The sequence below is a fragment of the Anas platyrhynchos genome, chromosome 13, assembly GCF_047663525.1.
Source record: "Anas platyrhynchos isolate ZD024472 breed Pekin duck chromosome 13, IASCAAS_PekinDuck_T2T, whole genome shotgun sequence".
NCBI classification, from domain to species: Eukaryota; Metazoa; Chordata; class Aves; order Anseriformes; family Anatidae; genus Anas; species Anas platyrhynchos.
Window position 1 is genome coordinate 11,798,942 of NC_092599.1, and position 25,543 is coordinate 11,824,484.

Consider the following 25,543-nt stretch of genomic DNA (forward strand, 5'->3'; position numbering starts at 1 on the left):
TGTATACTATTGGATTCTATACGTCCTTTCAGGGTCATATTAGTCACAGAATACAAATGCCTAATATGTACTGAGCTGTAGACATTTTTTGGTAAAAGAGCAAATATACAACTTTGATTTCTCTAGTGTATTGGGCTGCTGCAAGTGTTGTGGGTATGTCTGGTCAGAGTTCAAGTTTCTGCCAGTTCTGAAGGAATAATTAGCAAGTCTTCGAAGAGCTCTGGAGGCAGCGATGTTGTTAGTAATAAGTTCAGGCCAGCTATGGCACTCTTTTAATAAGAGCTAGCAATGGGTGAAATATGTAGTCTTTTGTTAACTTTACTGAAATCTGTCCATATGCTCCGTGTTATCTTGTTTGAAATTGCAGCCAGGCACTTTTTTTTTTTTTTTTTTAAACTATGGCATTTCAAAGCCTATTTATTAATATTTCCTTATTTTCTTTTGTGAAAGGGTATAGGAACATACACTGAGACAGAAAAATAGAGAGTTGCTGTTAATGTTCATTATAATTTAGAGGAAATGTAAAGATTAGCTATACTACGTAAGAAATAGTAATTTAATCAGAGATTTTCTGATAAAAATGGGTAGCACATATTTAATGAGAGGAAACAAAACCAGAAGGTTTTTAACTTTTGTGTCTACAGTAATAGAACAGTAAAATTCTCAAAAAGTCTCAAAAATAGAATTGGACTGAAACCTAAAACTTCAGGCCGCTAGGAATCATCTCTAGTCAGTACATAAAATCTACTGCCATGATGAAGGTGCAATTTTAGCACTAACCTGCAGAATTCATTATGAAAATGGCCTGGGTTTGTATTTGCAGTAGAAGAGGGTATTTCAGTATTAAAAAAAATCCACTAAACAATTGTTTACTTGATGGATGTGAGACTGGTTTCTCCCTCTTACTTGCTCAAATGAGCATCACTTAAGGAGTTTTACTGTTACCCTTCAGCTTTGAATGGTTTGGCACATCTCATTGTACTGATTGTTTTACTCATTCCATATGCTTGTAGAGCATCGTACTGAAATTGCAGTTAGAGGGGGAAAAAGTACATTTGGGTGAAGGAAAATAAACAATAATCCTTTAGACCACACAGGATTAATTGTTTATTTGTCAGAAAGAGAGGAGTACAAGAAGAACTACCGTAAAGTTTATTACTGAACTCAAATAGCTTAGAAGATCTATAATAATTGATGTCTGATGTGTTATGATGCATCAGCGTGAGGAAATATTGAACCTCAACCTTAACATGGTTTTTGTGGTCTTGGATACTTAATGCATCCATTAAAGAGGGAGAGTAAAATAATTTTGTTGCAAAGCTTGAGTCTCCTTTGTCCATTCCATGAGATTTAAGTCAGCGTTAGGCCATTCTGCCCATCTCATGTTATAGGTGCTCCGAGTATAATTTAATATTTCACTAGCCAGTTAACCAGAAAAAATAATACCTGTCACTAACGGTCTGAACTGTTATTCCCCAGGTTTAATCAACTCATTTTACCAACATTTCTTTTGCCCCCCTGTTTGAGGTCTCCTGTTTGGCACAGACGTCATGTGATACCCGATGTGGGAGCTGGAGACTTGAGAGCTGTTTTCCTAGACTAAATGTTTGAGGTTACAGGACGTGGCCTAGTTTCACATAAGCTTTCAAATTTCAGTGGGACATGCTGAATCCTGAAACTGTCAAATAGTGTATTATTTTTGGAGTGAAAGAGAGTACGTGTGTGTGAGTGTGTGAATGACCTTTACATTTTTACTCTATCCTGAAAGTCTGACTTCCTGCCCTTTCTCCCATGAGTCCATAAACTTTAGCAATTAAACTGAACACTTTTTAAGGAAGAAATTCAGTACAGAAGAGAAGAACTGGAAAGGGGAATGGTGTATTGAGGACAAAGCAAGGAGAACAGCTAAATGCTATAAACTGGTTGCTTTGTGATGGATGTAGAAAAATGTGGAGAAGCTGGGATTCTTTCATTTTGCCATGTTTGCCTCTCCATCTTAGTAAGGTCAAGACTTGTGTGTGTTTTTTGTTTTCTTTCCTGCAAAAGAAGCTGAAAGGTTTTTCCTACTTGTCATCAAAGCAGTAGGAGTGATGACTCGTAACAAATGCCATCGCTTTATTCCCAAATCCTTAATTCTTCAAACTTTGTGAGCAACTACAAAGAACCTCTCTTAATGCTGAATAAAATTGTCCACATGTTTATCAAATATCTCCTCCTTGTTATCAGTGACAAAGTGTATTCATGATACTGGTACCACATGTCCCCCAGTCTTGCAAAAAGCTGTGCATTCAGGTGATACATAGCAAAATCTGATCCACAGACTATAAATTCCTGTATACAGAGGTATCTGCTGAGTGGTAACAACAGAACTGTGGATGCCGCAGCAAACTTGTATTTTTTTCCCACTGAAGTGCAAGTTGTTTACAAATATTTTCCCTTCTATACAAGGATAAATGCCTTCTCTATCTAGAGAGTTGGAAGTCTTTCCTATGTCTAAAGGAAATAGAATAAGCCCAAGTTCCTACCTAATATCCTCCCTCCTTGTGGGTCATTTAAGAGTATAGCGCTATAAAGGAAATGCCACCATTTGTATGGGATCAGTAGGATTAAATCCATTTTGCTATAGATTTTTATCTTCCTCATTACATCACCTCAGCAAAACCAATTCTTCCCCCCGAGTTCTGTGCAGTATCTCTCTAGTTACGGTCACTGCTCTTTGTTTCATTGGTAAGTTGGCAGTCCAAGCAAAACGGATCACACCTGAGCTCTTGCCGTAGCCTGTTAGGCTGTGTAGGCCATTGAAATGGACGTTTCCTTTATCTCATTGCCAATTTTTACAAGAATTGTAGAAACTTTAAGACCTCTATACCCTGTCAAAGCTTGCTGACAGTGGTGGGTATTTTAGGTGTCTGGAGGACTGTTGGATAATGCCTCTGCTGGTTGGGAATCAGACCTTTTTTCACCTTTCCTTCTGAAGCTGTCTAATAATTAATGTTAAAAGAATTAAATGGTATGTAATACGATGCAGTGATATCTGTGGATTATGATATTGTAGGGCCTTTTCTTGTGGGAATACAAGTATACTTTCCATTAACTTTGCAAGTATGTATTGATATAACAGATTGAGACGTTCAGGGCAGTGAAATGCACATGAGCTATGAAGCCTTATGATTTCACAGGAAACTATTCAAAGCCTGGGAACTTGGTCTGAAAAGTGACATTATGCTTAATTCAGCTCCCATGACAGAGCTCCCATCAAGCTGAACTATTCTGCTGAAGAAACCTATTAACCAGGCTAGCTCAGTGCATTGGCAGTACTCCTCGTGAGTTTCTTTCTTTCCTTTAGGGATGTAGTTTTCTTTCAAATAGCACTGCATGCTAGGAATGTCTGCCTTTTTTTTTTTTTTTTTTTTTTTCTCTTGTGCTACTGACTCATTGACTCTGGCATCTTGACTTCTGCATTTTTTTGGCTAGGAGGGAGGGGTAATTTGTACCCAGATTTAAAGCTCTGTAAACCCTTTCATATTGAAAAGATATGAAGCAACTTTCTTTGTAAGAAAGCCTGGTGTTTAGAGTCTAAAATAAATCCATGATGCTGAAAATAACCTCAGGCAAGTCATCTTACCCTTCTGGCCCAATTTTATGATTAGTTACTGAGCTGTGAATGCTAAATGCTATTAGCAATATATATTATTGTATGAGGTGAGCAACAGCATTGTTCTCAAAAAAAAAATATCTGTATAATGCAGGTCTAATCTACTTGGACACCTGTGTATGGCCTAAAACAGTTCCAGTATTGTTTTCTTGGCTTGTAAACAGCTGTTATCAGTTGAAATAGTACTTAGGACTACTTAGTAGGTGTTACTGAAAATGCAGAGCACATGTCTTCACGCTTGTGTTAAGTGTTGTGACCAGCATTCAGCCCTGTGTGCCTCCTGGGATATCAATAAAGGGATATCAGTAAAGCCAGGTGACTTAAACGAGTGAAATGTGCTCCTGCCCTTATCCTGTTACATGCTCCCAGGCTGCAGATGATCGTCTACCTGGTTGGTAGTGGTTGGTGTTGGTTTGCCAGAGAGCTGTTCAGTACTTGGTTGATTGATCTTGATTATTCTTAATCTCTTCAAGGTATGATTTTTAGGAAGTATCCTACACAAAGGAAGTATACTTGCAGGAGAAGGAATTATGCAACCTCAGAAATTAGCGAATAAAAGTAAAATTAATGATTTTTTTTTTTTTTTTTTTTTTAATGTGAATTTACAATGTCTATGCAACGTAAACCAAATTTCAGCACCAGACCATGCCCAGGTATCCTTGCAGGCAGGACAAAGGTGTGCTGTGACAGCGAGTGGGCCAGGCTGAGTGCCCCTACAGTGACTAATTAGCGTGGGCAAGACAGCGGGCAGGGACAATTAGGGAAACCCATGCCCGAGGCCTTCAGCAGGTGCTCATGGCTCCCTCCAGGTGTGGCTAGGCCTGGCCCTGATGAGCCCCAGGCCACCTGAAAAGGGGCCACCAGCTGTTGTGTGTGTGAAGTTTTTGGGTTTAATTGCTGCCCCTACATAAGGAGGCACTGGAAGGGGTTGTGGGGTGCCACGAGGTGAGTTGGGGTCTTTTGTCAGGATTTGGGTGGTTTTCATTGGTATGGGTGTGGTTGGGATTGGTGGTGCTGTGAAGTGAGTTGGGTTTTTTTGTTGGGATTTGGGTGGCTTTCATCACTTGTGGCTGTGGTTGTGACCTATCACGATGCATGCGGCTGCTTCATTGCCTTTCTGGGCCACCCTTTAGCGTGTGTACCACAACCACGACGCCCTCTCGGCTCTTTTACACCACTTTTACTTCACTCCACGGCGGAGGAAGGCTCGCAGCCCGTGCCGGGAGCTGGCTGCGCCTCTCCCCTCTCCGCGTCCACCTCAGCCACCGCGGGGCCGGGCCGGGCTCCGGCCGCGGCTCTCCCTGGGCCGGAGGCCGCGGAACGGCGGCGGCGGTGCCGGCGTTGCCGCAGGGGCGCTGTTGGGACGGACCCTGCCGGCTGCGGAGCCGCCATGGCCGCTTTGCCCCGCGTCCTCAACGTTAACGTGGGCGTCCTGGGCCACATCGACAGCGGCAAGACGGCGCTGGCCAGGGCGCTCAGCACCACCGGCTCCACCGCCGCCTTCGACCGGGCTCCGCAGAGCCGGGCGCGGGGCATCACGTTGGATCTGGGCTTCTCCTGCTTTCGCACCGCCCTGCCTCCTCAGCTCGGCCCGGGGCCCGGAGAGCTCCAGTTCACCCTGGTCGACTGCCCGGGGCACGCCTCCCTCATCCGCACCATCATCGGCGGTAAGGGGCAGCGGGGGCGGCCGCCCCTCCCCGGCCCGGTGCGGCGGGGCTCGGGCTTGGGCTCGGGTCGGGGCTGGCACAGGTTTGGTGGCCTCGGCACCCATCTCCGGGGCCCCTCCAGCACCAGCTCTGTGCCCCGAGGGAGGCTGGCTGGAAAGGGGAGTGCTCCGGTGGTCTCGGCGCAGGCCTGGCTGGTTTGCTTGCAAGCCCTTGGAGAAAAGTTTTTGTTCTTTACAAAGAGTGTTTGTGGTGTGGAAGTGTAATGGTAGCTTGGTTTGCCCCCCTGGTTGAAGCTGCCAGGTTGGTATCCCTGCTGCTGGGAGCTGTGGTGCACCTCGTGGGTGTGCAGATGTGGCAGACCCTGCTGGTGCGGAGGCCGAGGGCTTCTCGTGAAAATTGTGTAGTTAGAAAGCATCAAGTGGGTTTTGGTCATCTTCCGTTTTAGTCTTCGTTGAGGATACACGGAGATTCATCGGGCTGGCTTTAGAGATCATTTTAGGTTAGCTCACCTTGTTCTGTGACGAACAGCACCTCCCGCCTCTGTCTCTTAAAGTTGAGAGCCTGTTGGTGCCTGACAGGGATTGTGGCAGCAGGCACTGCAAAGTACTCCCAGGCTGATAAACTGAAGCTACAGGGGCTTCAGAAAATCCAGTTCCCCTGTATTTGCTGTGCTAGTGCCTCCTCAGTGTCTAGGAGGTGGTAGTTTTGTAATGTGATGTACGCGTCCTGGCAGCTACGCTGAGGTTCAGGCCAAGTTACTCTTCACGATGTACAAGTTAACCCCCCTTTTGAGCAGTCATAATACATGTAAGTGGTATTAGCAGTAATAACACTGTACTGCTTGCATTTCTTTTGGGTAGAATAATAAACACTTCTTGATTTCTGCAGCACTGTCAGTGCATGCTCAATAGCTGCAAGAGCGGAGTGGCTGTGTGCCGAATCCCTGAAATCTGTGGTCTTTGAGTCTTTTGTGCTTTACAGTCTGTTACTGGGCTTAAGTAATTGTAAGCACCTGATTATCTTCTGAAGAGCCAAGTTTATTTTGGCAAATGGTAGCTTTTCTTGGACAGGCTGTAGAGTGACTTGCAGATAGACACTCCTTTCTTTAGGAAACAACTAATCTGAGCAGGGTGAGCTTTCTCTGAAGAGGGCTCAGGAAGGCCTGGAAAAATAGCTTTTGTTATCACTTATTTTGGAGTGGTTATTTGATACATAAACTCCTTATTGCTTCCTACTTACTGCTCTTATGAAGAACTTTACAGCATTTAGTCCCAGCTGTCTAAGTTGGTTGAATAAGTTAATCAAAAAACATTACTGATGGGCCATGCTGGGAGAAGAAAGGATGTGGATTAGACTGGGTGAATGATAATTTTTCTTCCCAGCAAGCATGGTTCTGTACAGGTACCAATTCCGGCACATAAGCTTGTCAAACTCGCTTAGTCCCAATTATACCAGATTACATATTTTAATGAAAATATTTGATTTGTATGACTTACTGCAATCCTATATATTAAACAGAATTGCAAAGAAAATGCAGTATTGTGTTAATACTCAGAGCTAGGAACTTTAGCTGCATGCTTGATAGCATACACATAAATCTTGATATTGGATGCTTATTTGTTTTTACTACCAGGTTTAAAAAGTGAGACCTTGTTGTTAAAACCTGATCTATGCTGCTGGGACTATTCAGGGCACTCTCAATTTTAGTATGTTTTGGTGAAACTGAAGTATATTGTGTGTAATAGGATACATCCTTCAGTATTTTGATATTGCCACCATTTCCAGTTTTTTGGAAGTGGAAAGCCAGGCCTCCCAGATCACGGTACTTTAAAATTTATATCTTCATCTTCTTTCTCAGCATAAGCGTTCAGGGTTTGCCATTCCAAGCATTTTCACTGTAAGCAAGGAGGCTACTGCTCTTTTTTAGATGCTATGATTTTCTTCTTACATTTTCTATTTTTAAGGCTTCTAAATAAAATATCAGAGCAAAATGTTCCATCTTCCTATGTTAATTCTGCACGTCAGAGTTCCCCCAGGTTTTGAAAATACCGCTCTCCTGAAATTAAGGCCTGAGATTTCTGCAGCTTGAGTTAACCTACAGAAAAATGGGAGGTGGAGGGGCTCCGATAAAGGGAGCAGGATGTGAGGATTTGGAAGGGGGGTGAGAAGAGGGCAGCTTTCTCTTCTGTGTTATCCTCATCTGTGTGCAGCTTTTGCTGTTGGGGCTACAGGTGTGAAAATATGCTGCTGCATGCTCCTGTTTGAAGCTCTTTCATTGAAGGTTGTGTAAACTGGTTGGATCTCCTTTGAATGCCCTGTTGGGTGTTGCTGTCTGCTGTGGCTGGGTAGCAGTGGCTTTATTCAGTTTGCTAAATCTGCCACTAGGCAACTAGCTCAAGAAGCTTCTTCTCAGGAGCTTTTTACTAGCTTCACAAGAGCAATCAGCAGCCTGTCATCCTTTCTAACCAGCATCTTTTCTGTGTTTCCAGAATACTCGAAGGGTTAATTCCTCTCCAGTGCAAGGCTGATAAACCTACTTGCAGATCAGCTGAAACTATTTACTGTTCTCTAACATATTTTTGAATCTGGCTAATTCTTGAAGGGCATTTTTCATGGCTGAATGTAGTATTGCATTTTTGTCATGCTACGCTAGGTAGCACTTGACCTTGCAAATACTTTTCACAGTCACTCACAGGATGCTTATTTAGAGACAATACCTTAGGATTAAGTGAATGCAGAATATTTGAGCAGTAAGCAAATGGAATGGAAAATGGAAGTCATATTTCATTCTCTGTGGCTGCATTTTTCTTACAAAGCTTGTCCTTGAAAAGAAAACCTATCGAATGCTAAATCAAGTGTGTTTTGTTTTTTTCTAACCTGCATGCTAGGAATTGGAAATGTTGTGGACAGTTCCACCCAAGTTGCTTTCTTAAAGTTTTATCTGGAAGGTGATAGTCAAGCCTGGAATGGAATAAGTGATGGGCACTTGACTTAGTACATCATGTTTTATGCTTGTATTTAAACTATGCTGGTTTATTCTTCCACCACAGACTTCTCTGTCTGATGTCGCAAGAAGGTATTAAGTTACTTTGGGTAGTTGCATGGTTTGGACTCTGCTGTGTACTTCATTTATTTGCACTATTCTGAACGGCAGGAACAGAACTTTTTTCCTAGTACTTGATATGAGTTTCAAGACTTCACTTGGCAGTAGCAGGAGGTAGTCTTTCATGCAACAAGTGCTGTTTGTATTTACGGCTTTTTATACTCAAATTGCTAAACAGAAAACAAATCTGAATAACTGATTTTTAATGGTAAATTCTTAGCTTGTCACAAGAAGCACTCGTATCAGCTGTGCTTGCCTTTTGCACTGAACGAATGAGTGCAGAGTGCAGTGCTGCTTTCCTCCATTGCTAGGGAGAGTTAAGAGGTGTCTTGTCAAAATTGCACACTCACTGAGATGTAGTAGTCTCTGTCAGTGCTGTGTTTTGTTTTTTTTTTTTTTTTTTTTTTTTTTTTTTTTGTTTTTGTTTTTTTTTTTTTAACTGCTATCCTTGTGTTAGATCTCAGCTCTCCAGGCTTCGGCAAAACTGATGTTAACCAAATCGAAGTAAAACAAGACTTGGTTTTAGGTTTGTGTGTTGCAGACGGTGCATCCAGAATGGTGTCTCTGATGAGTTCAGCAGCAGGGGATGCCCACGGAGAGGTTATACGAGTTAATCTTCCAGAAGAAATTCAATCCCCATATTTCATTTTAAGACCACTTTGCGTAGCAAAGTAGTCTAACCAGTAGCAGATTTTTTACTTGCTGATGGTTAATTTCATGCCCTACAAAGGGTCAGCACACTAATACAGAAGAACATGATTACCTCACCCCAGCTTCCCCCACACACATGCAGCGAGGGGATCCTGCGGGGTTTGTTTTAGGTGAGCTGTTGTCAGATGCTTTTGCTGTTCAGCTCTGAGATGGGTTCTCAAACGAACTTCTACAGAAGAAAGTTATCTTTCTTTTACCCCGTGAAGTTCAAAGGATGGGATAGCCTTTTAGGGTTTTAATTGGAAAGCTACTGCTTGACCCTGGTTGTCTAAACCTGTGGGGGAATTCTGGCGAACTTGTAGTTTTGTAATCCTTGTGCCTTGCTGAACCTTTGACCTCTTTACTTTATAACCAGAGCTTCATTGTCACCATTTGTCCCTGCAGTTCCTTTCAAAGAAAACTGCCTTGCAAGTGTCTGTTTCCACTTTGCTGCTGTGTTCCGTTAAGGAAGGGTATTAATTCATACCTGATACATCGGAGGGGCCAAGACTTTTGAACTTGCACAAGAGCTTGGGGAGGGGGAAATGAGCATAGCAAAAGCATGTCTTGCTGATGCAAATGAGTACAATGAAAACAGTCTTGGGAGATCAAGGGGAATGTGGGCTTGCTACCAGCATTCAAAGGCGGTCAGATGCAGATTATTTGTAAGATTAACACAGCGCCAAAAGAAGGTACTTTTATCACAGATTTGTTGTTTTGATGAAGTTGTTGTAAGGTTTTAAGAGAACTTGTAAACTCAGGGTTACCTTTACATTACTGTCAAGAAAATATACTGCCATCAGTGCCAACCTTTGCTTGTTGACAACTTTGTGAAGATACAACAGTTCTTGTTTTTTTTTTATTTTTTTATCCCAGGTGAGAAAGAGCTCTGTACAGTTTTAGAGTGGTATATACATCTTACATTATATATATGGATTACTGTGAATTTTCATGGAGGCCTCTTGATGTTGGTTGTTGAGGGGAAGCCTGTTTTCTGGAGGACAGAGTGCTTTGTGGTGTTCAACAGCTACTCATCTGGTCAGGAAGGTCACTGGAGGGTTTTGAGGCTTTGCCTGCCATCCTGAAGTGAGAATAACCTAACAAACAACCTCATTTTGCTGAAAATATTAAACTACGAGTCCCATGTAATGTAACTTTTCTTTTTGAGGTTTGATGCAGTGAAAATGCTCATGAGTCAAGAGTTCACCGTTTCCAGCTAGCACTCTCTAAACCCTAGTAAACTTGTTGGGTTCACAGTTCAATGTCAGCAATTTCGATTGCTGACATTGCTTTGTGTTAAAAATGCAAATAAACTTTATTTCTGTGAATGAAAAGCCTTTCTCTTGAAATTGCGTGCTGTTTTTAAATTCACATCAAGGAATTTGCTTGGAGCCTGCTACTTGTGAGACAAATTAAAGGACTATTTTTATTGAAATTAACTCCCCTTTTTTTAATATTAAGTAACTATGTCTAAAGAAGAGGCAGCTGGTATAAAAGCAGTAATACTCTAAAAAGTCTTTTCCCCAACCCCCTGAAATGCAGCTGTGTCTACAGGACATTTCGGCGCACAAGAGGGCAGTGTTTGCTTGCGATGTAGGATCTCAGTGATAAGTATGTAGGGTAACAGGTCAGCAGGGATGGGGTGACCTTACTTGGAAATGAAACAAAATCAAGTAGAAGATTTAGAACTCAACTGTGGCTTAACTTTCTCCTTCCTAAAGAAAACGACCCCTGTCTTTTAAGGAAGGTTAGTCTGACTTCATTTACAATTTGAATAGTGTTTTTATACCTTAAGCAGTAAAAATGCAGAGGGTGTCGTCGTCTATATTTCATGAGAGAGGCAGGTAACCCAGATGAGATGAAACAACTGGTTTTCATTGAAGTTGCATGTAGGGGGGATGACACTTCATCCACATAAAGGGTCATTTTTTTTTTATTTTATTTTACAACTCTGGAAGATTAGCTAATTTAACCTGTAAAGCAATTGGAAATGCGGGAACCATGAAACTCAGTACACAACTCCTTTATTTTCTTCCCTGTTTTCCCATGTCATTTAACCCTGTAAAAGCAGGGCAGTTGTACTAAATCCACTCTGAATTGTTTCTGTGCTGTGTAGGGCTGCTTGTACATTAGGAGTAGAATGAAACTTGTTTTTAGGTGTGTGTACCAGATACTTTAAAACAGAATAGCGGTCTTTGTGGAATTTTAATCTATCTATATTATAACTTAAATTGTTCTACTCTACCATTCCTTCTTATTTTTGTGCATATTAATGCTTTTTTGAGTGTAGTAACAGCGAGGCTAGTTTACTTGCCTGTTACTATTTCTGTTTTATGCTCTTCGCTGCTTTTTTTGATTTGAAGCTGACTTCCCTATTAGTTGTACAGGTTCAATGTGCTCCTAAAGTACGCATCAACTGTTCAGTAGCATCAGAGAGAAAATCAGGAAGAGCCTTCCTTTTTGTTCTATGGGTTTAACAGCAAGCCATCGTCTTCTGATCTCAAAAGTTATATTGAATAATTACATTCTCTTCTACTCTCTTCAGAGTTCTGTCAAGTTTCTAGTATTCAATTTTTAAAAAGAGTATGTTGTCTGAAGATGTGATTTATAATTTAATTCTCCATCTTAAATGTAGATAGTAAATGAGTGGCTTTATTGAACTGTGTTTGAATGTTAAATTCTTTTGCTAATATGGGATAATTTTTCTGCAAAGCTTGTGAATGGTTGTGTGTGCATACTTACGTGCAACAAAATTGTGCTAATTTGCACTTCATTATTTGACATAAAAACTTGACAGCTTCTCAGGAAAACATAATAACCAAGCGCTGTTATGGTGCTGAGTAACTCTGTTTGATCGCTCTCCCTATTGATGTAAAAACAGAATTTCTTTGTTCCATCATACTGTGTGCTAGCATTCATCAAATAACTGCATGCCTTTTCATTTCATTTTTGCGTCATGTTTCTTCTTGCCTGAGATTTTGTAAGCTCTCTGGGAGAGTGGTTGAGCTTTATTAATCTTTTTTTTTTAGGAGATTTTAAATATTAGCTAATATGAAGTCTTAGAATAGATTTTACTCAGGTATTTATAACTTACTGTAAAATGTGAAGCATCTTTATAATTAATTTAGTTTGACAACAGCAATTTTTAAAGCCTACTTTTCCAAGTAGTATTTTTACTGATGATGGATCTGTTTGCTTGCTAAATAGTCCAATTTAGCAATTCACAGTGGTCTACTTATTCAAGCAGTTTGATTAGGTTCTACGGTATTTGTTCTACAGCTTGCTTTGGAAGCTGTCTTCAATTACTAGATGCAAGTTGAATGATATATTGCTTATGTATAAAACTCACTTTTAAAAACTAGTTCAGCTTGATGGAGCCATGAACTTTGCTTCCTTAATAGGTCTGGGGGTTTTTGTGTGTTTTTTACCAGTAGTAATAGTGCATGTTCTTGGATGGCTGTAGTGGTGTTCTTCAAAGCCCTTAGAAAAACAAAATGCAGATGGAAAAATCTAGGGTACGATGCTAAAGCAGACGTGCAGCAGATCTTCCAGCTAAGAGAGCAAGCCAAATCTGCACATTGTCATTGTTAACGTCCATAAGTGGAATAAATAGCTGTTCCTGCGGTGTGGCAGCTAGTTGTTTTCTGTCTGGGAACCCTGAGGTTGGCCTGGCAAGCAGAAGAGCAAGGACAGATGTTCAGTGGTGGTGACTTCCAGCTGGATTCTTGAGCACGTTGTGTTCTGTGGGTCACAGCTCGTAACAGAGCAAAACTGAGCACGAGCTCCAGCAAAGAAAGACTCGAACAGCTCGTATGATAGCCATGATCGCAAAGATACTGTGCATTCAGTGAGAACGTATTCCCAGTGCTATCTGTACAATTCAGATTAAATAACCATTCTGAAGTGCTTCCTTTAAACTGTTTGCTTCCAAAAGCGTTGCAGGCTAAGTAAATACCAATAATTCTTACTTCCCATCTCCTTATCGGTTATTCTACCAAAATGTTCTTGCACAGCCTATCTAATCACTTCCAAGTGAACATGAAATGGTTAGTGTTGGCTTGCAATTTGAATTACGATCTCTGTTTCAAACTTAAGCTGATTAATTTTACATTAGATCGTAATTATCAGCTCTACCAGTGCTAGGGGTGGTTGCAGCTAGACTCCGTGTATGAGGAATGTGATCAAGTTGGTGAGTAGTGGAAGAAGAGGAAATAAGAGAGTTTAAACAAAAATGAACTGGTTGTATTCAGCAGCACCGTAAGGGTAAAGGATGACATGGGAGAGATTAAAAAAAAATAATAATCCAAGTTTGGGTTTTGAGATTTATAGAATTTGACCTAGGTGAGAAACCAGGCCACTCACCCCAGCCTTGAGAGAAGAGATGATTCATTTGGACTTAATGTTTTGTTTGCTTAAAAACTTCTTATTTTCTTTCAATTCTTGCCATAAAAGGATCATGAATGTTGTTTTGTTGACTGTAGCTGTGCTTTTTCTGCAGTGCCAGACAAGTGAATTTAATCCAGTCCCCTGAAGCGTTTTTTTGTCTTCTGTGCCAAAGCTTTCCTTTGTTTTATGTCTTCTTTGGCATGCAACATGTGGTTGGCACGTAGCAGTAGTTGGTGCTCTCAGATCTTGGGCACTCTTCTGAATTGTGGAACTGCACCTCAATTTGTTGTGCAAAGCTTCAACCGTCTTTTATTTCCATTAAATGTATTGTAGAGCAGGTGGGCATATTTTAGAGATGTTTCCTCTATCTGTAAAATTTGAGATGGTCTTTGAGAACCTGTTGGTTAAGGAAAGCTATAGGAATATTAGAGAATTGTTGATGGTACTGTCCAGTTATGTTAACCAGGGTAGGCAAGGGAAAATGTCTTTTGTTGCAGGCGTTTATTCATACTTAAATCTACTTTGGTTATATTAAACACTTCCCTTCCAGCGTTATTGCTTTGGAGAAGAAAGTTTCCAAAGTATGCAAAAGCTGCATTTGGAGAAAGAAACAAAATTATTGTATTTTCTTTTTTTTTGGGATCAAGAGGGGGAGGGAAAATGGTTTCCTTGTATTTAACCGTGCCGTTGGATGGAAGACAAAGCTCAGTCTCTCTTGCTGACTAATGTCATCATCGAGGCATTTTTTTTCTCCCACGGAGCAATTTTGTCTCCATTGAGACCCCCACAGCCATTGGCAAGACCGTGGCCCGAGATTAAATCTCATGCTTGGGTGAAATTCTAATGACTGTAATTGTTTCCTCTTTTCAAGTCTGTGGTCCCTTCATCAAAGAGTGGTGCGGAAATTATGCATTTATGTTGTGAAAGGGGAGGTCATGATTACCTGAACCTGTGGTTGACTTTGGGGGATTCTGTGTCGTGTTCTGGCAGTGGTTATCCACGCTGACATTCCAGTATGCAAAATGATTTAAAGCGTGGCTTAGACTGTGCGTGTAAATGAACGGGGACAGGTCTCAGCCCTCCGTGGGTTTGGGATGCTCTTGCTTGCTGCCTCGCGGGTTGCAACCACTCCAGCAGCAGCGGTGGCAGCTCTGGTGTCTTCTTTTATCTCAACAGGAGTGAAGGAAAAGCAGTCAGCATGGCTTGGGGGAGCTTTCTGCACCTGATCCCCTGCAATTCCCAGCATATTATAGCCATGAAATTGTGCTGGGCTTGTGTCCCCCAAACAGGAGGGCTCCAAACTCACCAGCTGGGTCACTGTTAACCCTCGTGCTTGGGTAGTCAGTGATGGTGTCCGAACCCTTCAGCATGGGTATGGAGGCTCAGCAGATAAACGTGGGAGTGAGGATACGAGATCATTCCATGCAGTTTTATAGAGGTGGCTTGCCCAATGCTGCAGGGCTGGAACGTGCACACATCTGTGTCACAGGATGCTGGAAGGGTTCAGAGAAGTGGTTGTGTTGCCTGACCTTACCATGCAGTTCTACATGTACACAGTTTTGGAACCACAGCATCCCTGAACTTCTCTGAAGATTTATGGAAAAAAAATCCTATACCGTGCATTAAGCACAAACTTTTTTGGAGTTTGTACATAAATAGTTGTGAAGCAGCCTTTAAAGTTTTTAGAAGATCTGACCAAGAGATATTTTGTTAGGGAATGAAGAAAATAGTTCAAATGCCATTTAATGTTTTCTAGGCTGCTCTCAGAGACTAAAGAAACCCCCAAACGTAAAGTCACTTTAAAAAGCATTCAGCATCAGAATCTCCTCCTGATCTCAGTGAGATTATTCAAAAGCACAACAACAAATCCCACGTGCCACCAGTGCTGGTCACTGAAGTGACCAGCTTCAGGCATATGACATCAAAACTTTGGCCTGTGTTTGATGATATTACAACTGGTGATTTTTACTTCTGTCTGGCGATGTAAGGAAAAAAAAAAAAAACTACTTACCATTTTTTCTCCTCTCGTATATATATTAAAAAAAAAAAACAATGCCTGAAAAAAAATTTTAGACCAAAATGTTGTGTTAATGCGCACATGTATACACACAAAATGCATTAAAAAATGAAGTTTTGCTGATCATATTTATTCTTGAATGTGACATACTTGATATTTCTAAATATTCAAAAGCCGTGAATTGGGCATCCCAAAGGAAATTGTTCTGTTTTTTCAGTTTGCTTACTTTATAAATTTTACGCCTTATGGTGAGGGACCATCATTGCTTACCCTGAGTGGGTTTTTCACCTACAGCTGAGATCCTCCGATGTTTTCAGGCTTTCTGATGAAGCTGTGGTGGTTGGTGATGTTCACCCATCTCTTATTGAGTTTGCCCTTTAGTCTGTGCTTTGGTTTAGGGCATCCAGTAGTGCTGTCTTCTGTCCAAAGCTGCTTTTTTAACTGGAATCTCTTGTGGAAGAGATTCCCTTGTCTGTTTGGAGTGTTCTATGTTACATCTAGAGGCAATAAAAAAAAAATGCATTTGGGTTAAATTGACCTGTGCCAAACCTTGCGTAGGGAATGGACTCAAAGGTGAAGGGCAGGAAAGACTTCTGAACTGAAACATATATTGATTGGTGACTGAAAGTCCAGGTTTTACTGAAATTTCATCTTCAGATGCATGTTTTTGTTACCAAACTGTATTCACTAACAAGTATTTTTTTTCGTTTTCTAAATTTTTTAAATTTTATTTGCTGTATGAAGGACTTGATTATTCTCATAATAGCCAGCACTGAGTTAAGGTGTTAATGGCTTCTTCATTTGTTGTAACTTAAAGCCACTCAAATCAAATGTGAAGATGCATTTAACTTTTGTTTCTAAACATAAACTCCGTTGTCCTTTTCCTAACCCACCCATGCACCAAGAAACCACTGTGTTTATTTTAAAAGAATGTTTTTTAGGAATGTATTCGAATTGATGCAGTGGTTGAATGCTATTTTAATTAACGTGCTTGTTTCTTTTTTCCTTTTGAATTTTATTTTTTTTATTTGTCCTTTCTAAGAGGACTGTAAACCTTAGCTAGGAAAACTGTGGAACATGTTTAAAGTGATATCAGGTGTATGGAATTTTTTTCCTGTTTTCTTGCATATAATTGAGTCAATCCGAGGTAAATACACAACTGACTAATGTGAAATTTAAATTAGTTGATGGTGTCCTTTCAAAGCTTGCGCATACTGTTTTAAGCCTTCTTGCAATAGCTTATGGGCTCATACGAGAGCAGTTGGAACAAAAAGGGCTATAGGAATGTTTGAGGTTAAGCTGTATATTTATTCTAGCAGTGTATGATAGTATTTCAGCAGCATTTTTGCTTTGTACTGGAGAGCTAACAACTTTGTAGCATCTGAAATGCAGCAATTTTTGCAGCGTTTATTGGACTCTGAAAACTTCCAGGAAACAGAACTGAAACCATCATCTCAAGATGCACGCATTTTGGGGACAGCAATATTCTGTGTGCTGCTGCTGTGCTTTCTGTGAAAGATTTTGTCTTTTTGTCCCAGTCTGTGCAAGCTCCCCTCAATGCGCTGCTTGTTTAGAAGTGGGTTTCTGTTAAGAGGATGCTGAAGCAGGGTTAGATATTGTCCCCTTTCTGCCCTATTTTTTTTAAGGAGTCAGATGCATAGTACGGCATAGACATGGCAAAAGTAGCCAAGATAGCTCAGCTGAAGTGCTGCATTTGGGAGAACTTCTCACAAGAAGCAGAGCACTGTGTAGCACCAGACACGACTGAAATATAGGGTGCCTGAGCCGTGGTCTAAAGTTGGCAAACAAGACTTTGTACGAGGTCAGCAAAACACCCCATCACGCTAGTTTTCCAAAATCATGTATATTCTGGTCTGCTGCTAAGTGGTAACGATCATTACAAAATATTCTAAATGCCTGAGCTGCGCTATCTCTACTTCTGTTAGTTCTGAGGAGCCAAAAAAATCGGGTTTTAATCACCAAGGTTGTACTCTTTCTTGTGCTTTCAGCATTTCATTAAGCAGTGATTAGTACTCTTTAATTATGCATTACTTTATCTTAGTGATGCATTGTTGGTTTATTGAATCTGGCTGATGCCTGGCAATTTCAGCAGATTTTTTTTCTCGCAGTGGAAGAACATCTAAGTAAGCAGTAGAGGTGTTTATAGTCCAGGCTCTGTTTTTAATGATAATGTTACCTGTTTTTTGAAGAGAAGTGGAAAACGTGATTTTTTTTTATTTTTTTTTTCCTTTTAAGCCTCTCTCAGATGGTGGGGAATAAACCATGTAGCGGGCTGATCTTGAAGCTTGTAGTTGGAATGGATTTTTCTTTATGTTTATGAGCTGGGCACTTCAACACAAGAATAATAATAAAAAAATAAAAAATTAAATGGTGCTGGAGAGGAAAGGGGAAAAGAGGAGGGTCAATGCAGTAGACAATAGTTGAAAAGCAATTTCTTTATACTAATGTCTTTTCCTATAAGAGGAAGAGATGAGAAAAGGATGTCAATACTGTTAAAAACTGGCCTTGTTTGCTTTGTCGTGACTTGGATAAGGAATAAATTTAGGTGGGCACTGGTGGGCTGTCAGGGAGAATGGTTTTTGATAGGGGGTAGGGTTGCTGATATTTCACCCTTGCTATACTTGTGTTTGTTTTATGTTGTCTGTGTGTTTAAAAATGATTACATATTCAGTTTGCTTCCAGGTTTAACAGTATAGAAGCCTGAGTTCAGCAATGCTACTGAAAAGAAGTGGGCTTCTTCGCCTGCCCAGTGCCACTGCAGAGAGAATAGATTGTCGCTGCTATCTCTTAGTACTGAAAATTTCAAAGTTTTAATTTTGCTGGTAAATCCCTTCCCACAATGCGTGTACTCCGAGATGTCGTGGTTTATTTTTTTTGTTGACGAACAGAACTTTAACTCTTCAGTAAAGAGCAAATTTTCTCATTGTGTATTTAACTCCTGTTTTTTCTAAGCTATGGAGAACATTGCTTGTTTAAAACATGGTGACTACCAGATGAGTAAAGGTTTTTACTTCCCCCCCCCCCCCCCCCCCCCATGGTCTAACAGCTTTTCCCCCATAACATGAATGTAGCTTAACAAGTATTCTACCATTACTTTAGTAAGGGAGAAAAAAAAAAGTGCCTATCTGTGGTGCTTATCTGATTTTTTTTTTTTAATTCCTTGTGGACCAGTCATTAAAAACCATTTGACTTGTTTTTTTTTTTTTAACCTAGATCATTTCTTTTCCTCTTCATACACTATTTCAACTTTATGCTTTTACAATATAGCAAGGTAATTTTTCCTACAAGGTAGACAAAATGTGGCATTTAAAATATAATAAAAAAATCATTGGGAATGCTTTCATGAACTCTTTGAACAAAAATTAATTTTGAAATCTACAGTAAGTTGTCAGTGAAAATATACTTAATAAAGTTTCTTTGTATTTTTATTCTTTTATTATTATGTAGTTCTTCAGTAGGACTTGTCTTCACCGTTTGATAGGAATGCCAAAGGGATTAGATAATAAAAGAAGCATATTTACTTAAGTTAATTTGCCGTTCAACTTGCATGCTGCGTCCTCCATTCCTTGTTCTGTTAATCTGGTTTCTGTTGTCAGGATTGAATTTGGAATCTGTTGTTCTAGAATACTGGCGTGTTAAACAAGGCAAGACCTAATAGATTATAGAAAGTAGCAATAACATACAAAACCTTGTACAAGGCAGAAGCAGCTAAGCATGGCTCCCTGCAAAGGGAGGAGTGTGAAATCTTTGGGAATTCTTGCTCTGCTTCTGACACTGGTTGGTACCAATTCCTGCTTAGGAATTGCTTCTCTTAATCACCTGAGGACTTGTATCGTGGAGGTGAACTTCTTGAGTGCAGGTGGTTTAGCTGGACTTCTGGGCACTTGATTTCTAGAATCCAGTCCAAGCTCGGTTGTGATGGCTCCGTGCCTGCAGTTGCTGCTCTTGGAGTTGTTGGTGTGACCAGTGGGGTCTTGAAATGCGCTGGTTACCTTGATCCATTTAAAAACAACTCAAATGTAAATTTACAGGTACGGCATACTCCGGAGTGGAAGCATTACTGCTTTGCAGTCCGTGCTATTTTCTTGTTTATCTAGGATTGTTAGTCCCTTGGGTATTTGCATTAAATACCTCGAGCGGTGCCAGCATTCCAGGGAGGCGGTCACATGAGCCTGGCAGAGCAGTGAGTATTCTGAGCAGACGTTGTTTTCTGTAGCCTTTCTTCCCACTTTCATGGGGATGTTTCCAGCCTCTGTTCTAGCTTTAAAATTTAGTTTGGGGAGAGAGGTCCTTAATTACCAAGTGAAACATAAGAGGGAGAGTGCTTGTGGGGATGAAGAGCTGGGAGACCTGCTGTACTGTTCTGCTGATGGCTGTTCTGGGTCTCAGAAACACAACTGTGGCCTTTTGTAGAAGTTCTGATCTTGATTAGTATTTTACTTAACCGACAGATGTTCCTGCTTACAGATGTCACTTACACAACCTGCCACTGCTGCTAGTAAAGTGCCTATATCCTGAGTAAATAATTGGGTTTTATTCAGTTCCCTCATCCCAGAGAAAATGCTGGGGAGGTTGTGCTGAATTATTCTCAAGTATCTATGATATCTTGGTGTGTTCTGTATAGTATTTGAATTGGACTGTAAAATCATTGTGCAGGACTGTGTTGAACTATAGAACCCTTCAAGATTATTCAAAATACATGTACTTGAAATAAAACCTCTTTAATCATGAATTTCTGAGAGATAAGAGGACCTTTTTTTGTAAGTTGATGGCTTTAGTGTGTTCACCTGACAAGGTAAATGCTTTCCTAGGTATAAAACGTGAAGCAATGCAATTCTAAATTTGGTAAGTGCTGTCTAGTTTTATTTACTAATTAAACTTGACTGCTTTCCTCCTTCACAGTGACTATCACCTCCATTATTGCGGTGGATTTTTATGAATTATATGGATGATGCTTTAATGTGAAACAAATGGCATGCAACTTGCAATATCTGGATTGCTTTGTAGTATTGGCAGTTCAGACAGCATATCCAGCCTGAGACTGTAGCTGGGACAAAACAAACAGGGGTGTGAGATTTATGTGACCTTTGGTCACGTGGGACTATTCTGAATGGAGATGTAGATTTCATGTAATCCTTGTCAGCAAAACTTTGATTAAAAATATATACACTGGCAAAAGCGTTTCTCCATGACAAAGTGTGAAATAAGCCATTATCGAGTATAAGGTACTTTTTTTTTTTTTTTTTTTTTGAGAAGATCCTCTGGTGCAATTTGATGTGATTTCGTGGAATGGCAAGCTATATTGGTCACTTGTGCTCGTGATTTGGTACTGAACTGTCAGGCAGGGCCTAATGTCTAACATGGACCAAACACCAGAGAGCTGAGCATGGAATAAATCTTTTCTAGGATTTAAGTGTTGAGTCAAAGCTATGTTTTGAAACAAACAGGAGTTTGAGCTTTTGTGAATGTTGAAAACCTTGTTAAGGGAACACTCTAATAGACCACTGCTTTGAGTTTGGTTTCAAGTGTTGTAAATTCTGAGGTAGTTTTGCAAATAAAACTTACTTGATAATGCAGTATTAACTCTTAAAACATTAGCAAGAGCAATATCAACTCTGCAACCGCCAGTCTCATCTGAATTTTGTAGTTTGGAAGTTGGGATAAAAAGCACCTAATATCCAGCATTTCATCAGGGCTGGTTAAATGACTGCTTACTAGACTATCCAGAAAAATTTATGTCTTCGAAAATATTTTGTTCACTTTGGCTCTGATTATCTGCACAGTGCAGAGAAGGAAATGATCCTTTTTCCTAAGAATTGGCATCCTTAATTTCTTTGGGACTGATTTGTTTTGGAAACTTACTTCTTCCCATGTACTGTATTGCTATAGCAGTGTAGTAATGCAGGTGCTCAAAATAAAACTTAAGTGTGTCTTTCTTGAGGATCACCCATTCTATATGAATTTGTTTCTTGATCCAGCTCTACTGTTCTTGAAAGGGATGTGATATTGTTGGTATTTGGAGATGGTGAAGGTTTAGAAATGAGTGTTAGCATTAGAAGTCCTATATAATTGTATATCATGAAATTGAATGAATTTCCTGGTTCATGTATGCACAGGGTTGTATGTTGAAGTACGACATAAAGGGTAATGAACTTATTTTTTTGTCCTATTTGTGAACTAACCAGCCGCAGAAGGGATTCTGACACATCGTTTTGCTCTGTTACTGTTAGAGAAATTAGCATTAAAATAAGGGGTTCACCATGTTCCAAGGTGCAGAACAATCTGAAGACTAAATGAAATACAGTCCTGGTAACTTGAGGTAGCCTTCTTTCTGTTCTAATTTCCCATTAGATGTCGGTAGCTCTTAAAATAATTCTAGATTGAGCTGCTTGACAGAGAGGAGAAGCTTTGCTTAAATGTGAGATGACTGCGTAGGGGATTTAAACTGGAACAGGCACATTGTATTACCAGGAGTTGCAGAGGGTCTTTTCTTTGTTCCTAGTTTCCCTTCTACATTTAATTCTTAATCATAACGAGATTTGCCCTTCCTCAACTGACATGTTCGCATCGTGTCTGCCCGCAGCGTGCCGTCGGAGCCGACGATGCCTGTTTGTAGCCCTGTGGCCTTGCTGTTGTTCCCCTGCGGTGAGCATGCAGCTCGCTCCGTGGGCTGGGCACAGCATGTGGCTCCTGGTCAAGGCTGGGGTTCCCTTCGAGAAGAACTTCTTGACCCTTTGTATTTCTTTGTACAGGATCCGCCTTGCAGGCGGACTCGAGCCATTGTTTGGAATGCGTATCTAATGCGTTCCACTTGGACCCTCCGTTCCATTCCATAATGTTAGCTTTAATTGGCTGTTTTTAAACTTTCATGTACAATTTGGTTGTACACGGTAAATTACCACCCTCTTCGCCTTTTCCTAAGAGCAAGAAACTAGAATCCAGACCGTGCTTTCCCTTGCTGTCCTTTACTGTTGCCCTTGAGCTCTTTTAGAGGCAGCCCTGGTGGGTAGTGTTTCTGTCAGAGGACAGACCTCTTTGGCTAGTGCTTTTTTCCCCTAATCTCCCAAAGACTGTATTTTTAAATGCTATCTTGTGGTTTTGGACCAAATTCTATTTTTAAAAATGTGAAGAATTGCCACTTTTGTCCAAAGAAGCATCTTCAGTTTAGTAACTCTTCCCAACTCTGCTGAGTGTGGCTAGATATTTAGCATGTCCTCCAAGTTATTTTTTTAAATACATATTTTAATTTGTTTATTTGTTTCAGTGCAGCATCAGTCATATTTCCAAGGCTTGTGCTTACTATACAAAAATATCTTGCATGCTTCTGAAGTGTCAGAACATCTAGCAGTGGCAGGATGATGATCTATTACATGGGTTTTCATCTGTGCTTAAATACTTGATCTGAGCATCAGCCAAAGCTATTTTTGAGAAAGAGGGATAATTTAGTTATCTGAGGGGGTGAAGTTGGTAGTACTGCATACAAAACAACTCTTGCAGTTGAAGCTCAAAACAGTGATGAGTCTCTTGCTCGTACTTGGTTTGAGCGGGGTAAAACAAAGCCTGCCTTTATCCTCCATCGCTGGCTTATGAGCTCATGTTTCGGCTTTTCCTTTCCCCTCCCTTTCTGACATGGACTCCCTGTTTTTGTCTTTGCTAAACAGACAGTAGCTCTGCACAATATTTTTAATCTCAACAAGACGTCCAGTGGCTGATGATGCTGAAGTGTTGCCTCAACAAGGAGGGATGGCAGCGGGAGCATTCCAGGTCTGGCTTTGGCCAGGGAGCTGCGCAGTGTGGCCACCGATTCCTCCCTGCACAGCATGCTCGCTTGGGGCAGGCGGCTGCGATTCATTGACTCCTGTTGTGTGCCTCCCCGTGCCTTATTTTAGGCTTCCCCCAAAAGTTATGACTGGAGTCTTACGGTTTTAGATGAAAGAGCCTGTTGTCTTGTTGAATTATCTCCTTTCTCCCTGTATGTAAAGCAAAGCTGGCAGGTAAAAAATGATATAATAGAACAAAAGCTCCGTTATAGTAACAACTAAAGCTAGATTAGAATAAAACTGAAAGGATCATCTACAGCAGTGTGTCTTTTCTTTAAAGACTAGTGGCTTACCTGTTGTCCATTGCCCACCTAGCAGCGGAACTGCCCTCAGGTGAGCTCCTGAGCGTTCCCGCACTGAAATCAATTCATGGAAATTAATCATACGAGATTATTTCCCCTTTACATACTAAGAATGTCCTTGTACAAAATGCATTTTATGGAATTTTAAAATAATTTGTGTGCAACCGTGGAAATTGAGTAGCCATCAGGATCTTGTACTCCTAGATTTTAAGAGAAAAGAGTTTTAAAATCTTAAAATGGGAAGATATTCAGGTTTTTAATACTCTAACATGTTAAGTTACTGATTTTGTGTAGTTCCTGAAGTGGATGTAACTCATGAACTTGTTTGCTAAAAGTATAGCTGCTGGACACTTTTTTCAGCTGGGTTTAAAAACTTTCCCCGTGACAGCTGAACTTCTTGAATCAATACAGAAATCTGCTTAGGTCACATACTTTAGTCTTGCAGCATAGGTTTTATTGTGCAAATAAACGATCAGATACCGATTTATAGGCTAGCTGTGTTTCATAGACGTGCCGATTTGTTATGTACGAGTGTTCCTGTAGCAGTCTGTATCCCTTCACAGCATAAAGCCGTCCGATCTCCTCAGTCGTGTCCGTGTGGCTCTTACAACCAGGTACTTCTTTCCATCATGATATTTCCCAATTTAATAAAGGGAAGGTGGGGTAACTTGCTGTTTTCTACCTGAATGCATCATTAAATGCCGCAAGAGGGGAAATTAGGGCATGGGGGTGGTGTCTTTTCCCCCTTCTTTTGGTAAATCTTATTTTTGATGCAAAGGCAGTTCTGTCGCCAGCCAGTCCAGCGTGCGCAGCCTCTCCCCCCCACCATAAAACAATGAGCACATTCAGGCAGAACTCGTGTTTTCAGTTATTAAAAAACGGAGCCGTCTGTCTCTGCCTGTGACTTTAATCTTTAAGCCTTTATTCCCTGTACCCCACCCCCTCTTTCTTTCCCCAACCTTTTGTTTGTGAAGTGCAGGGCTACAGGATATGTGGGCCTGGAGTTTCTGAGCGTATTGTACATTCCCTTGGCAATTACAGATGTTTATAACCCTGACTGATGTTATTTCAGTATTGTGGAGGGTGAAGAGAAAATTAAAGAATGCTTTTTTTCTTTGCCCCTAGCAGTCTTTAATTTTTTTGGGAGAAAAAAAAAAAAAAGAAAAGAAAATGTAAACTCTCTAATTTCTTTTCTTTAAAAAAAAAAATCTTGTTCAGCAACCTCGGATGAAAAATGCCTGAGAGCTGCGCATGAATCTTCCAGTAGCCTACCATAACTCTCCTGCGGGTACAGCGTGTTTCGGGCAGTGTTGTTATAAGTAGATGGTACTGGATTTTAGTACAAAACAAGCTCCTTGGTGTGGGGTCCGTGACCTCTGGGGTACTTTATTTCAAAGACGGAGACAAGGCAGCTTAGGACTTGAAATACTTTGTTAGAATCGCATTAATTTATTCCCAGCTTTACTGGAAAGCAGTTTTGTGTTTGTTTTTAATAGAATGATTTAGAATCTTTGGAGTTAATGGTTGTCTCTTGGACTGGTGACTTGCAGAATTGTTCAAGAAAACTTATTTTTTATTAGTCTCATAGAAATATGCTCTTGATCTGTAAGAGGTCTAAAATCCATTTCTTACTGGTATTTTTTAAACTATCCAAAGCTGCAGGTGCATTGTAAGACAGATGTCCTTGAATTAACAGAGGTGGAGGGAGAGAATCCAGTAACAAGTTTTTGACCGAAATGTTAGATTTGCACATTTCTTGGGGATCCCTGTGCATTTCATGACTTTGAGGGTAGCTGGCCTAAAGTCTTGAATTTTAGAAGAGAACAGTTTATAGGGATTGTGAATTTTTGAGGTTCCTCCTCAGAACCTTAGAGGTGCAGCT

At 40.6% G+C, this 25,543-nt stretch overlaps 1 protein-coding gene across 3 annotated transcripts in view; it reads left to right on the plus strand.

Annotated features, from left to right (window-relative positions):
- The first annotated feature begins 4,105 nt into the window (after positions 1-4,105).
- The window catches only part of EEFSEC (eukaryotic elongation factor, selenocysteine-tRNA specific), a 123,732-nt gene continuing 102,294 nt past the window's right edge, over positions 4,106-25,543 (plus strand). Inside the window, exon 1 of one of the 3 annotated variants that reach the window (XM_072044612.1) lies at positions 4,106-4,128. Coding sequence is in view for 1 of the 3 variants with exons in the window: in XM_038185970.2 (XP_038041898.2) it covers positions 5,046-5,322 (277 nt within the window). In the remaining 2 variants the exon portion in view is untranslated. Of the gene's footprint in view, positions 4,129-4,453; positions 4,601-4,930; positions 5,323-25,543 lie in introns of those variants that run through there. The other 2 variants (XM_072044611.1, XM_038185970.2) reach the window with 2 other exon arrangements.